This window comes from Sardina pilchardus, chromosome 4 (assembly GCF_963854185.1).
Source record: "Sardina pilchardus chromosome 4, fSarPil1.1, whole genome shotgun sequence".
Classification (NCBI taxonomy): Eukaryota; Metazoa; Chordata; class Actinopteri; order Clupeiformes; family Clupeidae; genus Sardina; species Sardina pilchardus.
In genome coordinates, this window is record NC_084997.1 from 7,773,776 (window position 1) to 7,791,301 (window position 17,526).

Here is a 17,526-nt window from a genome sequence, read left to right on the forward strand (position 1 = left end):
TTGAGGTCCTTGGAGACTGACGAAGGCGATGTGGACGAGGCAGAACTTCCCAAAAGCATTATTGCACAAAGGGTGGAACAGAAACCTACCTGAAAGATTACAACTCGATTGGCATCTCAGTATCGGAAGGTTGTATATCAAGTTTTTCAAGGATGCTTCAAATATTCAGCGATGATGGCATCACATGCAGGCTTCAAAAAAGAAAGGAGAGAGCTGCATGCACTCCTCCACCTGTCCAAAGCCTTTGAGTTCTGAGACCATCGTAAAACTGGAACTATTTTCAAGGCCTGCAGTTTTGTCTCACACAATAGAAGACCACACCATCTTGCCAACTGTTAATAACAGGACGCACAATCTCCCCATTAACTAACCGTACCTTAAAGATCAATAGAGGATCTGAATAGTGGTGAGAGGAGCATGCCTGCAGTATCTCACTGCCTGTATGGATGACATGCCCACTCTGATGGCAACCATCACACATGCATAGAAATACTCCAGGAAATACTTTGTAACATGGGCTTACATGAAGTCTGGCCAATAATTCTGGACATCAAAAGTGTAAAAGATAAAATATATATTTTTTTTTAAACCTTCACACCTGAGACATTAGTGCCCTGGTCAGATGCGTCTCCTCCCACGTACAATTAGAATCACAGACCAACTCTCACTCTCAGTGATCTAACTCTATAAGCTCAGATGAAGAATCATGACCAATGCATCGATTTACTTACTGGTAGTTACATTATAACACCACCAGGGGGAGATATTCAACATAGCCACTTCCTGTTGGTTATGGTGGGAGGCATGAACTAGTTGTTCAAAGAGTCGGGGGGTTGAAGTGGGGGTATGAAAGAGGAAGAGCATCAGCAGCAGTGAGGGTATTGGAACCACCACTGATTCAGAGATACAGAGAGACAGAGGTGGACGGCACTGGCCGAGTCAGCGATGAGAATGTGGAGGACCATCAAACTCCTTCCACTGTCCTTGATGATCCATGTAGCAGGTAAGAAAAGATCTGTTCATCCATTGTCACATCTTGACCAGTCTCTCTGGTCTCTCTGTCTCGCTCACACATCCATGGCAGGTTTACCTTCTTGGAGGCCTCCTTCGTCTCAAGCAGGCTCTATGTGGACCACCGTGCAACACTGACTGTTGTGTTGTAGTTTTGAATGAATGCGAGGTATATTTATTTTGTAGGACACAAATATCACTTTTTGTCTTCCGCTGACTGGAAGCCTGAAAAGGACTCTTAACCTATTTTCACGTTGGTTTCCGTGTTGCAATCACAGAGACAAACAGAGCTGAGAAAACAGGGCCCTCTTGGGTAACAGTTCATCATCAAAGATGGCTACGTCTCACCATTTTTTCTTTGACTGTTGGGTTTTGACTGATTATTGTAGACTCAAATTGTAGATGCAAGTATACAACAGTAATGGTTTTACTTTACAATGCATACAGTCATATTCACATCTTGTACAGTATGTCTTTTTAACAGTTTCTTTCAATTTATGTTGTCATTATTTACTTTCTAAAACCAAACAGCGCATTTTAAACCAATGTTTCATATACTGTATCAAGATGTTTATTGTTTTATTGTTTTATTATTGTTTTATTGTTTATAGGATCCCCATTTGCTGGGGCTTACGTCCCAGCTATTCTTCCAAATAATAAATCATTTAAAAATTCATTACATCACATTAACAAACCTTAGATTGACAAGACTTCATACATATACGCATAGAGAAGCTTGCACACACACACACACACACACACACACACACACACACACACGCACGCACACACACACACACACACACACACACACACACACACACACACTACAATATATGCAATAGAAACCCTTCTCCCACATACTGTATATACCCCCCACTGCTCAGATCACAGCTGTAATGTATGATTGACCAAGGTGTTTTTTCATGTGTTTTTTGAACACATATTTTTTATTTATTTTAATTTAAAAAGTTGGCAACTTGCTCCATGCTGCAATTGCTCTATCTGACTGTACGTTGAAAGGAGTTGGAATTTGCCTTAGGTACAGTAAATCACCCCGCAGCTGCATACCTTGTGTTATGATTATGGGCATTGGAACTTTTACAGAAAAGATTATATTGACTGTGGTGTTTTGTTGTTTAGAATTGTCCAGGTTGATGTTAATATGGATGCATTCAGCCTATCTTCAACTTTCAACCAGTTCAAGTGTGAGTGCATGTGGATAATGTTCGTCCTGTATGGACATCTAAGAACAAGTCGTGCTGCTTTGTTCTGGACACCCTGAAGTTTAGCCAGATGTTCTTTGGTGGCATTTGACCATACAATACTGCAATATTCCATCTGAGAAAGGACCAATGTCTCTGTGACCTTCTTTTTAAAATCTGTTTATTATAATCTGATTTTAAATCTGTTTATTATATGTTTATTCAACAACCTCATATAATTAATACTCCCATATTACATAAAGCCTGATATATTCCATGACTACAGTATATTCTCTTAATAATAATGATGCTTAAACAGTAATACCGTATTTATCTTGACATGATGTTAAATGTTATACAGTTTATTAGGGCCATTTGCTATTTTATTTTTATGAAATAATTTACATTTATATTGAGCAAAAATATAAAAGTAACACGGTTCAAATATCAAAGACTGTTCATAATTAGTCAATTTAACAGTATGGATTCTGCATGACTTTTGTGCATAGAATTCATGAAACGTGGGACAAAAACAACAAAAAGTTTTGTTCATGTTGATGCAGTGCACCTTAATAAAACGGAAGAGAAGGGTCATATACTGTAGTCTTGAAAATATATAGAATTATATGGTTTTCAGATTCAATCAATAATTCCAACAAAATGCAACATTTTCTTAGAAAACCATATAAAAAGTAAAAATTAAAACAACTAATTAGAGAACAAGGAGAGAAAGGAACGCTACTCTGGGTCAAAAATCTTTTGTTCAGGGTGCTCTTCAAAACAGGGCCTAAGATTCTTTCATGAAAAAATAGAAAAATTGAGGCACTCCTATACAGTAAAAAAGCCTTTAATACAAAAATGCCAATGTATAAAATACATGCCAACGCGTTTCACTTTCAAACACTTATGTTTTCATCAGGGCAACTAATTAGAGAATACTGATTTAGTGGAACAACTCGGATCAGACATGTGGTAGCCTATATTAATTCAGCATTTTATCTGGTTTGAATTTAGTTATGTAATAGTCCCACGGTCAATGTTCAATGTTGGGAAGTAACTGAATACATGTTTTCCGGATTACTGTAATCTGTTGTCGAATACATTTTAGCCTTCCCAACAATGCCCACTGTCGACCAGGTTATTGTCTGAGTGAGCAAATTCTATTAGTTGTTGACTTGGACATTTAGTTTGAAGTTTGGCATGGTCATTGTGGGCTGCTATATCTTTGTGGTATATTTATCATTATGTATTTGATGAAAAGCAAAACGTACTGAAACAAACCTTTATGTGTCACAGTGCCAGGTGTGAGGCCCAGGCGAACCTGTTAGCAAATCTGCAGGTTGGTCTGGAAAGGAGCCCGTTGGTGTCCATTTCCCAATCACCATAAACCCTGCAACGTGTATTTTCTTTGGGAATTGATTAAACAACTGCATTTAACACCTCCGTTTCAGAGAAATCTATGCTGCACAATATTTAAGATTTTCAGTGTTAAAATGTAAGTTTAATTTCGCTTTGTTACGGCTGTGGAAACAGTAAAACGGCAAGTTCTGAAACAGGCTTTAATGGGCTCTGTAAAATGTTATGTTTAATGTGTCTTGAACAGGACAGAAAGGTGATGCAGTAGTAGCCTAAATATTATGAGAAATATTAGGAGAAACTTTGATTAACCTGACTCTATAAAAGAGAGAGAGTGTGCGAGAGGGGCCGAGAGGTCAGAGAAAGGACATAGTGACCTTCAGCCAGCGGTAGACCAGAATAATTGAGAGACCTTATCTCAAAGGGCAACCTTGCTTTATCCCAAAGCACATCTGATTATGTATAACCCTTCCAACTGGCATGCATATCATTGGTCAGTTGGGGTTAAGGTTTAAAGGGCCATTCACACAGGAACGATGACTAGAAATATTGTTCTTGTTATATGAATGATGACATTCACACATAACTATATGAAGGACACGAAGAACAATATCGTGGGGGATCACTTTTCACAGCCAAGCAGAACCCATTACATTTCAGCAATGGCATGCACCAATCACATCACATCACTGGAGGTTTTTCTCATCAGGGTTATAGTTATCGATCTTGATGTGAACAGCCCTTAACTGTGAGATTCACATACAGACTACTGTTACAGCGTAGCCGTATATAATCTCTGTGCGTATCATGAAAACATGATCATATTGCTGCCCGCATTGTATTAATTCAAGACCAAGCATTACTGTGTCATATTCACAGCATATGAATGACAATCAAAACCAGTTTCTCTTTTTGGAGTAATTCGACTCTCTAATATGCTCTTTGTGTGAGATGGGAGGTGACCATTTGGCTGTCTTGGTGTAAAGATCCTGTCCTTACAGCCTTTACAGATGGACACGCAGAGCAGATTCAAATTTGCTAACAGGTTTTTCTCTGTTCACTCTAGTGAGGGGCCTATTACATGCACAAACATAAAACCTTTACAAGCTAATCCACAAATGATACAAATATGCATTTATTATAAAAATCATAATGTATTACTTCTGCCTATATCTAACACAATAACTATTTCCCTCTGACTAGTATTTATTTCACTTTCCAGAAGTCATGTTTGTCAGAAGGTGATGTAAGTGTAATAAATCAGATATATATTCCACCTGTCAAAGGTCATCACCACCTGAGTGTTGTGCGTATTATAAGGGTGTAACAGTAGTAGCATGGTCCAGTGTGTACCTCCGTTTTGAAGTCACGGTTTGATTCATTTTCAGTACTGCTAAGCTAAAACCTTTTGTACTCACATGAATCAGGATTTACCGTAAAACTCCAAACAATAGCCCGGGCTTTTATTTTGCCAAATCGCCAAAATGCACCGGCGTGTATTTGAGACAGGCGTCTATATGAGACAGGCGTTTAATTTAGTGTTGTTAGTTGAGTGTAGGTTTATTGTAGGATTAGAAATAACTACCCAATAGCATAAGCAGACGGAAAGCATGACAAGAGGTTACCACATTATATTACGGTAGGCTACTTTATTTAGACTATAATTCAAATGTGTTTCACAAATCAGATCATATTAGAATTAGCCTACTATATTAGATATGTCTTAAATTATTGGCAGCTTAAAATAGGCCTAACGAAACGATGTGACAGCGGGCTGAACAATTCAAGTTACCATCGAGCCTGTGAACTTGTTGCCCCTGATAACACATCAACAATAAAGAAAGAATGCTACCCTGTAAAACAACTGATCCTATTAATCGCTATCACCGTGATCCTCAACTAGGCTACTACAAGTTGATTTGCGAATTCCTCCTCCTCGTCGCTCTCCTCCACTTGCCTGCTTTGCTTGCGCAGCTCCCGATGCGCAGGGCTCTCCCTCTTTGGAGACAGACGTTACAGCTCAGCCATACGCACCCTCTTTGGATCAACCGAGAAATATCTGCTTCTCCCGAATTTTGTTAGGCAAATTTGACAACTATCAGCTTAAATGTCATTTAAATCAAGTCTTTTTCTTTTCCGCCACAGTATTGAGAGAAATGCGGAGAAACGCGGAGAATCGAGAGAAAGTGAAACTAAACAAAGAAAGTTCGTGATAAAATATGTTGTCTAGTGCGCAATTTAAAAAAAAAAAATGGCATTAATTAAGTAGCCTAATGCAGGACATAGGCCATTGTCGAAAAAAGTTAAGCATTTGGATCTCTGGCTTTCACCTCCGCAGTCATGCAATTATAAATGTAGTCTGCGCAATCTGCACCTGCTGGCGATCTGACGGGTATAAGAAGAATAAATACAACCCGAAACTAAAAAAAACAGACCAGGCTTCTGTTGGAGACCGGCCTGTAACCCCAAATCTGTAGCCACACCGGGCGTTTAAAAGAGACATGCGTCTATTTGGGACTCGGCTATTGTTTGAAGTTTTACGGTAGTCTGCAAATGCTTTACTAATGTCGAGCCAGTATACCAGGCGAGCCAGGTCTCCATAACAAATGCACATGAAGATATTATGCATAAACGAGGTGTCATTGCATATTTTAGTAATTTTCATAGAAATAGAATATGTCAGGCAGGTATGGCTATAAGAACACGAAAATCAATGCGGGAAAACTTCAGTTTATAGTCATTTAAAGTACAAATTGTCAGTGATGTACCATGTTTCTTTCATAGATAAAAACAATGATTTTGACTCCTTTATGGTATACAACATTGGCACTTTGCACACTAAGGGCCCTATATATGGTGCACCCAGCGCAAGGCTTATTCTTATTTTACACTCAATAAAGTATAGCCTGGCTAATGCGGTCTGGGAACCAAACATTCATTTTCTCATATTTGAGGCATGGTTTGCGAATGCCTAGAGCCGTTTATTGGGCGCTAGCCGCGCTACGAATGTCTATCAAATGTGTCTGTGCGTAGCTCATAGACTAGCAGTCATATGAATTAGGGTAGGCTATAGGCTATACCAGATGACATATGTAGAACGTTTTAATAATTAAAAATAAAATTTGATAAAGATGCATGTAGGCTATACTCTGCTAGTCACAAACAGGTTTTAGTAAAGTGGAATCCCTGTTGCACTGTCTCGCGTGCAAGCAGATTCCTTCAAATCCACTGACTATCAAAATACCAATGCACAAGTGTCATTGCTCGCTGTTTAATAGATGTCATTGTCATTGGTTTAAAGGATGTTACGCCAAAAATACACATGACTGATTAAGAAACATAAGAACAACCCTAAAGTGCCTGACGCCCAGCATTTCATCAGAAAATCACACTGTTAATTCAGTGATGGACTGGCCACTCCTTTAATGTCTATAAACTATGCGCCTCTGATCATCCATCACTGCTTGCCAAGACTGGGCCCTAAATGCTTATACACTGAGCTACTACCATATAGATTTTCATGTGCCTAGATACCCCCCATATCATTTTATTAATCTGAAATGACCAAAAATCACAACCTCCCCATGTTTGATACCCAAAATCTTCAAACCCATTATACGTTGAGAGCTCAAATATTAATAAAATATTGATAAAATAAAAAGATTGAAGCTTTTAATGCTTTCTGGTAAAACAGAACTCCCTGCTGCATATGTAAAAAAAACACCCCATGTCAATATTGAATGATGAATTCCCCAACTCCAGTTAGGTTGAGGACGACACAATGCCAACAACAACATTCAGTCCATTCTTTCTTACTAAACTTTATCATTTGGACATATCAGATCTTAAAAATGACCTGAAAGTCCATCGCACCTCAGAGCTAATGTGTTCAGCGCGCTGAGCCACTAATGTTGGATTAGATTTGTTTTTAACACCGTCATGAATACCATCACTACGTGGTGTCTTTGTTGATTACGACTACATTTTCCTCTGTTATGACAGAATGTGACAACACAGCATAATTATGACAACAATAGAGTGTGCTTGTGTGGGATGAAGGATCATATTTTGAGAAAATGTCATTAAACTAAAAGTGTATATTCTAAATGCCTTAGATTTGTGACAATATATTTTCTAAACTGATGGCAGATTAATTAATTTTGATTCATCACATTTTGTGAGCTACTTTTTTTTTTTTTTTTACCTTCCCCGATTTGTAATATTATATTATTGTAATTATATAACAATATATTTGAATATTCTTTCAAACTTGGTGACAATAATGTTTGTGGGATTGTGTAAATCTGTGGGATTAAAAAGTACAGATTTAGGCTTAATTTCTGTTGGAAGTTGTGGTAGTAACAGGAGTCTCTTTTACAGATTAGTCCTCCATTTTAGTCTTCTGTTTCAGTCACTTAGTAATGTGTTGGCCTAATTTTGCACCTTTTGAATCATATTTTTAAAGAATTTATCTCTGCTTGCTTTTTCATCTGCACATTGTTGTTTTTGTAATCTGAGGTTGTAATCAATCAATCAATCAATCAATCAATTATCCAAAATATATGTTATAATACCTCAGCAAGCATTGTAGTCAAGTTAAGTGCTCTCCATACAAGTTTTTTGCTATTGCTCAAATTTCTCTCACTATTTTCTCTCCTTACCACCAGTTCATCAGCACTCTTTTCACTATGTTAATCTATGTGCATCATCCCTGTCCCTCTTCCTCTGTCTTTATATGTAAAGCAACCCTTCCTCTCCTTCACTCAGACCCTAACAACCAACATGACCCGCCCCTTAGCAACACTCAAGTAACCACCTCAACTGCAACTTCCTAGGAACTGAACCACTATCACAGCAAACTAGCAAACATAGCAACAGCACCAACTAAACCAGCAGCACCTTTTATGCACATGCACTATAACAAAATGCTTGGAGGTATGCAAAATGATTGATATTTAAACAATCTTTTGGACGGTGGCAGCACTAAATTATAATGACTTGCTTAGTTGTAAGCAAAACACACATGGTGGCACATTTCACATTATCACAAAGCAAATTTAATGTGTATGTCATGTTATTATTTTAACATTATTTTCTTTTAGATTTACGGAAGACTCAGAGCTTGATCATACCACACGGGGGGTTAGAGGATATTGCACAAATAGGTCTCAGGTGGCTGGATGTATTTTCATCTTAGCTTTCACATCTTCTTACTGAAATGCTTACTTTCAAATGCACAGCTGCTCATGTACAAAGATCACAGATGCCTTTCCAGCTTTTTTGTGGCTGTTAAAATCTATTTCCTGTTTTGCTTGATATAATCTCACTTGAAGTGAACAGGTATCATCACATATTGGACTCATATGATGATTTTGAAGTAAAACATGCCAAGCAGTAGATAGCACACTTGCAGATATGAGATGCGCTGATGAGCATGTATGATCATTGCCTTGTGAAGTGGAGCCACGCTGAGGGAGGGAAAGGTTGCACAGCAAAATGGTCGCAAAACATACATTTCCGTCCACAGAAATCAACTGATTTTAATCAATATTAATGTGCTCGGATCAAATGAGGACCTTCCTTAAAGCTAAATAAAGCATTACCACAAACACAAATGCTATACTTTATCTGACGTTCAAGATGAGTAACTGGTCTTAGCAATAATCTACTTTTGTGGCACCGTATTTCATGGTGATTTAATGATTTCTATGTATTAATTTTTCTAATCAACAATTTCACTAGATAAACTCATTTTAATGCACTCAGTTTATTAGTTACCCAATAACTGCAAGTCAGTAATGACAGAATTAATTTTTCTAATGAAGAATTTTAAGACATTGATGACCATTTTACCTTATAAACAAAACCCTATAAAAGGGATATAGACAATGAGATTGTCAGAGTGAAAAGGGGGTATACGCTCACAGATTCAGCTGCAGATAACAGTGTCAGGGGACGACAATGTTGTCGGCAGCATTCAGAACATTTTCTCTCTGGCTTTACGTTGATTGTCTGAACTTCTATCTGATGTGCTACATACAACCATTCCAAAGTCCTGATCTAGTCCATGTATATGCAGGGTATGGAGATCTTTGAGTCTAATCACAATAGTATGAACTACACGGATGAGCATATCAGTGCCTTTTTACACAAATATTGATGTAATTTTGTAGTTTTCTGATGCATTGCTAGATTTTAGGTTTCAGCACTAAATGGGTTTATTTTTGTTCAGAAATGTCTAAGATAAGAATGTGATGAATAGATAAACTAATGTTTAATGCGCTCGGTTTATTAATTGCCCAATAGCTGCAAGCCATTACAGAATTTGACACTTTTCCTTTGGGAATGGCAATAGATACTGTATACTGGATTTACAACTTAGGAGGTAAAGACACCCTTCAACCTCCGGTCGTGTTAGCCTCCAGCCCCCTACTTTAGTGTTACCGGTCAAAATTGACCGGTCTGTTTTAACTGCTCTTACATTAGCACAATTTTTTTTTTTTTTCTGAAGTGTCAGAGTGTGTGTGTGTGTGTGTGTGTGTGTGTGTGTGTGTGTGTGTGAGTGAGTTGGGGCAGTGTGTATGGGGATGTTTTCTGTATGTTGAATGAATTTACTCTGGATACCCATTCATCTCCTATGGCGGTCACTTTTGACCGGGAACACCACAGGTGTAACAAGGTTGATTAAAATACGGTGATCATCACTTTTATATGTTGAAGTACACAGTGTGGAGGATATCATAAGGTCTTGAGGTAATCAGATGTAAAACATAATATTTATGAGTATAAGTTATGAAACGGTCAGATTTGACCCAAACACGACAGGAGGGTTAAAGAGAACCTCGTCCTGCAATAACATCTACAAAATGGATACTTGTTAGGCAAGATATTTGACTTATCTGGGACAATGATGCAATATGAATAGAGAGCTTTCTTCGTACACTAAACGGAGATACATTCAGCAACTGGTTTGCAATGTTCATTTCTCTATAACTCCCTCAACTATATGACCATTTCTAGCCTTTGTTAACTTTCATTGGGAAAAGGGTGACACTCTGAAATAAACTGTGTATACTGCTCCGTGAACCGAAACTGCTGTTTGTTTGAGTTGCTGTGTTTGATGTGGGTCTGGTAGGCCCTGACAATTCAACCTGCCAACAGACAAAAGGATCTCGTCTTCAGAGCACAGTGGAAACTAAGGTGGAGGGAGAATGTAACAGAACTAGAGAGATAGAAAGAAAGTTTGAAAGAAAGAACTGCCGTGTGATCGCAAGGCCTGATACTGTTTTCAGAGCCCCCTATAGGGTCACATTTATGGAGCAGTCACTTTACTTTTCGTGTACACAAAATTAGGTAAATTTTCTGGTGTTTATTGTTGGTGTATATTTTATTGTTTATACCGGACACTGCATGTCTTTGTGTTATCCTCGTTCACACTCTCAAAAGCGCATGCATATGCAAAAACTCACACACCACATGTGCACACACACACACACACACACACACACACAGATACACATAGAGAGAGAGAGAGAGAGAGAGCTGTTAGTTGCGGGTAGGCGACCACTGAACTAGATACTGCGCCACTGACACAGCCTGACCACAGAGGGGTGCGGAAGCCCAGTGCTCTTCCTCTCCTGCGCAACAGAAATAACCTCACCTGCAGGCTCCACCGCGCTGCGCTCGGGCGCCCACGCCTGCTCGGGGTGCTTTTCTGCGTAAGGGTCAGGGAGTCTCCTGATAACCATCTGTGCTGAAAGAGGCAGAAAAACTCAAAAGCTGGTAGGGCGGATGAGGAGAAATGAGGCAGTCTGAGTTGTGTAGTGTTGTACTAAATCTGTAAGTGGCTTTAAGCACCACTTCATTGTAATGCTAGTATCTACAGAGAATTGATGAACAAATAAGCAAATATGTAAACATGCGGCATAATATGTCAGTATCCTTATGCTGTCGTTATATGGCAGCTCTGTTTTTAGTTTTTATTAAGAAGCATAGATGCAACTGTATCAAGGTAATTATTGATCAATTATCATTATGCCAACCAGTATGGCAGCATTAAGAAACTCAGGGCTTCGCTGTGCTTTCTTTATGTGAGCAAAACATGTAGGTGAAGAGTTAACTCTGGTTACCCTGTGTTAGGCAGTAGTATGTATGTATGTTATTCAGGCACTGTATGTTGTGTGTTCCTGTTCTATACCTTATATGGTTACTGCGCATTGATAGCATTGTAAGATAGAGACATGCGCATTGAGATGTACTAACGTGGTTGTAACGTGGTTACTGCGCATTGATAGCATTGTAAGATAGAGACATGCGCATTGAGATGTACTAACGTCAGTGTTGGGAAGGTTACTTTAGAAATGTAATGTGTTACAGTTACAAGTTACCCTGTTTAAAATGTAATAGTAGTGTAACTATTTGAATTACTTTTTCTGAGTAACGTAACTAATTACTTTTGATTACTTTTTGATTACTTTTCAGATTTTTTAATGATATATATAGTCCCCAAATCCATGCGAAGATTTCGGCCTTGGTCTACAGGCTGCCGAGCAGTTCTGTACAAGCGCACAAGGCAGCAAGGGCATTCAATACATGAATTAGCATCACATTTTTTGTGAGGATAATATAATGATAATCATAACACGTTTACAGGCAGGCATGTAGGCCTACGCTGATGGCTCTGTAGACGTGATAGAGCCTATCAGAAGGTCCCGTATCAAACTATGGCTGTGGAGGGAAACAGTTCTTTTTACATACAATATTCTTTGCAAGGTTTTGCTGACAATATTGAGATGTAATTCAAATTGTAATTTTGAAAAATTTCAAAAGTACCTGTAATTGAATTACACATTTTTCTACAGTAACTGTAATATATTACTGTTACATTTATTTTGTAATTAAATTACGTAACTCAATTACATGTAATGCGTTACTCCCCAACACTGCTAACGTGGTTGTAACGTGATCGAATGAAGTAAAGGAGCAGCAAGCTCGTTAACGAGAACCCTTCTTGTCTTTTTTACTGAATAGGCAGTATTAAGGTTGAATGTGTGTGTGTAATAGTTTCATACACAACAGGCAGTCTGAACCAAGTCGCTTTCCTCACCTTGCATCTCAGGTCTCTGGGTGATTCCCAAAGTGGCCAGTGTGAAGAGCCAGTAACTCAGGCGTGTGCCACCTGACAGCAGAGAGACTTGTGTCAGACCGCTAAAGCCACTCACACTGTACACACTCTACTGAGTATGAACATCCTGTGTCATTATATTATTATTATTATTGGTGATTACACATGGTGTGTGTGTGTGTGTGTGTGCGTGTGTGCGTGTGTGTGTGTGTGCGCGTGTGTACGTGTGTACGTGCGTGCTCGTGTTTGTCCTACAGAGGCTACATCGGTGAGTGACCCAGTGATCTGCTACATCTTAGATGCCTTTCTCCTCCTCTACTGCATCGTCTTCACGGCGCTCTACTTCAGAGAGAAGGTCAGAGATCACCCCAGGTCCATCACAGGCCTGACTAGAATGATACATTATCAGTCCCAAGTGATCACAACCACAGGCTCATGTTTACCTGTCTGCCTTTCCTTCTTGCTCTTCCTGTAGTTTTCCAAGAGTCCAACTACACAAGAGACCACCAACCAGACAGTAAGTGTTAACTAGAGTTTAGAATGTCAGCATCGCTTAATCATTATGCTTTTCTTATATGTGCTGGTATGCGTTCACTTTGCATTTTTAGTGTACGTTAATGTAGAAAAGGGTTTTGACAAGCATAGCCACCTTCTCCAGTTACCCAAATGGTGAGTTATTATTCAGGTCAAGATGTAGAGAATTGTCTTCACATGAACACGTGAGTGAGTCTGTCCCTGTAAGAGCTATTCTCAACAAAGATTTTATGCCTAAAATGACGGTGATTTGCTGTTAACCGTTTAGATTTTTGCATTGAAAGAGTGATCATTAATTTTCATTAATATGTTGTGGAAACATTTGTTTAGACAAAATACCCAAGCAGTCTCTTTTGTTAAATCTCTTTATTTTATATTTATGACCACTGAAATGCATAAGTTAGTGCCACCGCAGTTTTTTTTCTGTGTGTGTGTCAGTGTGTGATGGTCAGTTGCATCTCATCACCTGTGGATGTTTTGTTCTCAGCAGGAGGGTGAAGGGGGTACTTACGAGGCAGTGGCCACCCAGAGCAACCCAGAGACTGGGGCAGTGCGACGAGTAAGTGTTAGATCATATCTGTTGTGTGCGTGTGTGTGTTTGTGTGTGTGTGTGTGTGTGTTTGCGCAAGTAAGACTTCATATCTTCATAAACCATCTGTAAGTACCAGACGATAGTTGGACCTGGTGTGAAAGCTGTGCAACAGTTATGAGATGTTGTGTTCTTCGGTGCAATGGTAGTGAGATGTGATCCTCTGTACACTGATCATTATTTTAATATTCATATGTAGCCTACATGAATGCTCCACAATCTTGCGTGCGTGTTTGTGTGTATGCAAAACCAGTCAGTAATGGTTAATATGAGACTAAGTTTCCACTGTGAACCGGATGTGCTGTTCACTCTCTTTCAGCAGCGGGCCCCAGCAGCAGACGATAACTATGCGGTGAGTTTGCAGACCACAGCCTATTAGCCCCATGTCATCAGCAGCAGCACATCTTTAACCACAGGGGGTCTACACGGAGCTAAAAAGAAACTTAAGTGCTCGCCCAAAAAAATCTGACAGGTTGACAGGTGACACAGGGCTTTCCTCTTTATATAAAAGGCCACCTGTGTTTTACTATTGTTAGAAAATCTGTAATTAGAAAACTGGCAGGTTAAAAAGGATGGTGGTGTACTTCACTGCTAAATGAGTGTTCATTTTAAGCACACTAAATGATTTATTTTCCTAAAGGTTGGTTTTAGTCAAGAGAACAAAATAAAAAGCAACATTCAAAAAGTGAACAAGAACAGCACATCATCCAGTGACACTCATGACCCATCTGTGAGTGGGCCAAAGTGAACACAGGCAGGGCTAGATCTTGGGCCTGATGAGTTCCATACAAAGCCTCAGTGTAGACGTAAGGTATCCATTAGTGCCCTCATGAGGTCAACTCAGGTATTACACAGAGAGGGTGAGCTGATGTGACAATCTTGCTATTACCTGTGAGAGACGTTTGTTTGGTGTTTACAGGCTCTGCAGCACCGGACGGGAGACACCTACGCACAAATCCAGAACAAAAAGAAGAAGAAGAAGGATGTAAGTCCATTCAGTTCCACTGGAGTCAACGCTCTTTGGGTTGGCTTCAAGTACAACTATGAAAGACAATTACAGACTCATCAAATTCAATCAAAAAAATCAAAAAATAAATAACATGAAAATAAATCAGGGAGAGCACACATGCTAGGGAGCAGAGATGACCTACAGTATATTAGGCCAAAAATGTGCCTGTATGTTAAAATGTGTTCGCTATGCATGATAATGTGTATTTTCCTTTTGTCTACAGGCCCAAGCAAGCAGGACCCAAGTGTATGAGGTACAGTGAAATAGTACCAATCTGTCAGTCATTGCTCATTGGCAGCCTAATGGTGTCCTTACTTCTAGAACTACAAATGGCGGCTCCATGCCCCATTTACTTGACTTCTCCACAAATGGTGTCCGTGCAATAATGAGTGTCTGGCTGCTGTTCAGTCAAACTAGTCACCTTGACCTTGATCATGTCTCTCTCTTTCTCCAGTCTCTCCAACAGACAAGTGCAGATACTTACAACTCACTGGAGATGAGGCCTCTTCCACCCCCACATCCACCAAAATGAGCTGGTCAACCTCTTGAATCAAGGGTATAGGTTTGATTTTCATCAATTTGTCTGCACCACCTAAAAACATCTTGATAATTCACCATTTTTAGTCAGGCTCTTCATCAATTTATGAGAATTTCAGATAATTCAACAGAAATGTTGGTCAGATGTATTCATTTGACATTTGTGAAATTCTAGTAATTTCTCACTGAATACCTCTGTAAAGTATCCACTGTCTGCTATTACTGTGCATCTGTCTCCATAATTCACCAGGCCTACAGTTGAATTTACAGTTTGATGAAGAACACTTGAATTGATATCATGCACAGCCTTACACTGATGACCATCTGTTACAGTTTAACCCTTTGGCTCCTTGACTATTTAGTACCTTTACTTTTAACTTTTTATCTTGGTCATTAGACAGGGCCCGTCTATGCATGCATTTTCAGGTCAATCTAGGCTTCCATCTGGCATTGTTTTATTCACTGAAGACCAGTTACTGAACCGTTGAATAAAGTATATTACCTGTGTTTGCATATGTGCAGATGTCATGTAGCCCATGGTTGATCTGTGCATGCTTTGACCAACATTTGAGGTATTGATATGGAACGCAAATAAACCATCTTTTGGCATGATATATTGTAACATCACCCAATTTTGGAGACAATGACAAAATTTGATTAAATCGAGAGTGCCTAGCTGTATAGATAAACGCAATATACCATTTGGATTTTGTAAGTTCTAAAATATTTGGCTGATTGGTATGTCTGATATGGTTTGTCATGTAATGAGTGAAGAGTTACTCAACAGGGAAGAATGGATGGAGCTATAGGCAGAATGTAAATATGTACATTTGATGTAAATTCAACGTTAGTTTTCTCGCAAACTGCTTATCACAGTGACTAGCACCATTTGATAGCTCTGGTTGTGCCATTTCATGCGATATCTGTGTGATGTTTTGAGGCACTGAAGGCTCTACTTGGCACAAATTAATGTACGCTGCCGTTTCCAATAAAGCCTTTGAGAGTTCTTTTTCCTTCTTAATTCAGAATTTATAAATTATTATGAAGTTTTTGTAATTAATTGACCTTCTTGTATGAATACAGATTGTTGATGTTATTGATGCAAATGAGTTAATTCTATGAAAGAATAATAAAGATATGAGTGCTATACCTACAGCTATTCAGTAAACTGCCAAACATATCTAGGTCAACACACTTGACATGATCAAATCTCAAGGAGTTTATGTGGAAGCACATGTGAGTCAGTAAAATTTGAGACATAAAGACAGTGCTGAGATACAGTATTAAAACACTTGGAAAATGGTTTAATGATGTTTACAACAAAAGAAAAAAAACCTGTACATCTACAGTAAAAGATTATCTTTATATATATATATAATATATAAAAAAAGGAAAACAATACAGCAGAACAAAAAAATGCATCAATCTACCATGTATTCTGATTCACATACTTCCACATTTCTACACAGTCATTCAGTACTACACCACCATGTTGCAGCCCATTTACAGTCTGGTCACTGATGTGTGTCCCCATGGTAACCAAGAGCGGGGTGGGTATCCCAGTGCAGTGACATCCGGGGCCCCACAAAAAAGCGTCACTATGACAACAGTGAGTTCTACAGAGTCAAGAATAACAATTTTAGAAGAGAAAGGGGCACACATTCCTTGAGCCATAGTTGCAGGAGATGAGAATAACAAATGCTTATATGACGCATTTCTATCTTTTGAGGAGTTCCACTGATGTGTTATGTACATGTTTTTTTTTTCCAACATTTTTTTTCCTTTTTTTCCTTGTTTTGGTAACTTGGGCAGTGAAACTGATATCACACACATGGACACACCCAAAAAACATACAAAAATACTATTTCATTTACCTACCAAGAGTAAGACAGTTCTGTAAGTAACTCCATGCGGTGACAGAAAAAAGAGCAATACACCCAACAAACAAGAAATTGAAAACGACACACTTTTTTGTTTCTTTTTTTCCGTCTTTCACGTTAAGTATCTCAGAAAAATACCAAAATATACATCTAAGCTTTGGAATTACTGAGGTTAGAGCTAAATCACCTGGGTTTGGGCTAGGTCTCATAACACACTCACGCTTCGGAAAAAGAGAAAAGAGACAGAGGAAAAAAAGTCTTTGGTATCTGTGTTTGTCATA

General features: G+C 38.8%; 1 protein-coding gene across 4 annotated transcripts; it reads left to right on the forward strand.

Moving 5' to 3' along the window:
• The first annotated feature begins 862 nt into the window (after positions 1-862).
• LOC134078210 (high affinity immunoglobulin epsilon receptor subunit gamma-like) lies at positions 863-16,514 on the forward strand. 4 transcript variants are annotated; one of them, XM_062533959.1, is made up of 8 exons: positions 863-1,003; positions 12,954-13,051; positions 13,172-13,213; positions 13,718-13,789; positions 14,139-14,171; positions 14,739-14,804; positions 15,052-15,081; positions 15,283-16,514. In XM_062533959.1, the coding sequence occupies exons 1-8, from the start codon at positions 946-948 to the stop codon at positions 15,358-15,360; spliced, it is 477 nt and encodes a 158-aa protein (XP_062389943.1). In that variant the 5' UTR covers positions 863-945; the 3' UTR covers positions 15,361-16,514. The 4 variants fall into 4 exon arrangements, with proteins under 4 accessions (XP_062389943.1, XP_062389945.1, XP_062389944.1 ...); XM_062533961.1 differs by having other exon boundaries at positions 14,142-14,171; XM_062533960.1 differs by having other exon boundaries at positions 13,721-13,789.
• Positions 16,515-17,526: the final 1,012 nt, after the last annotated feature.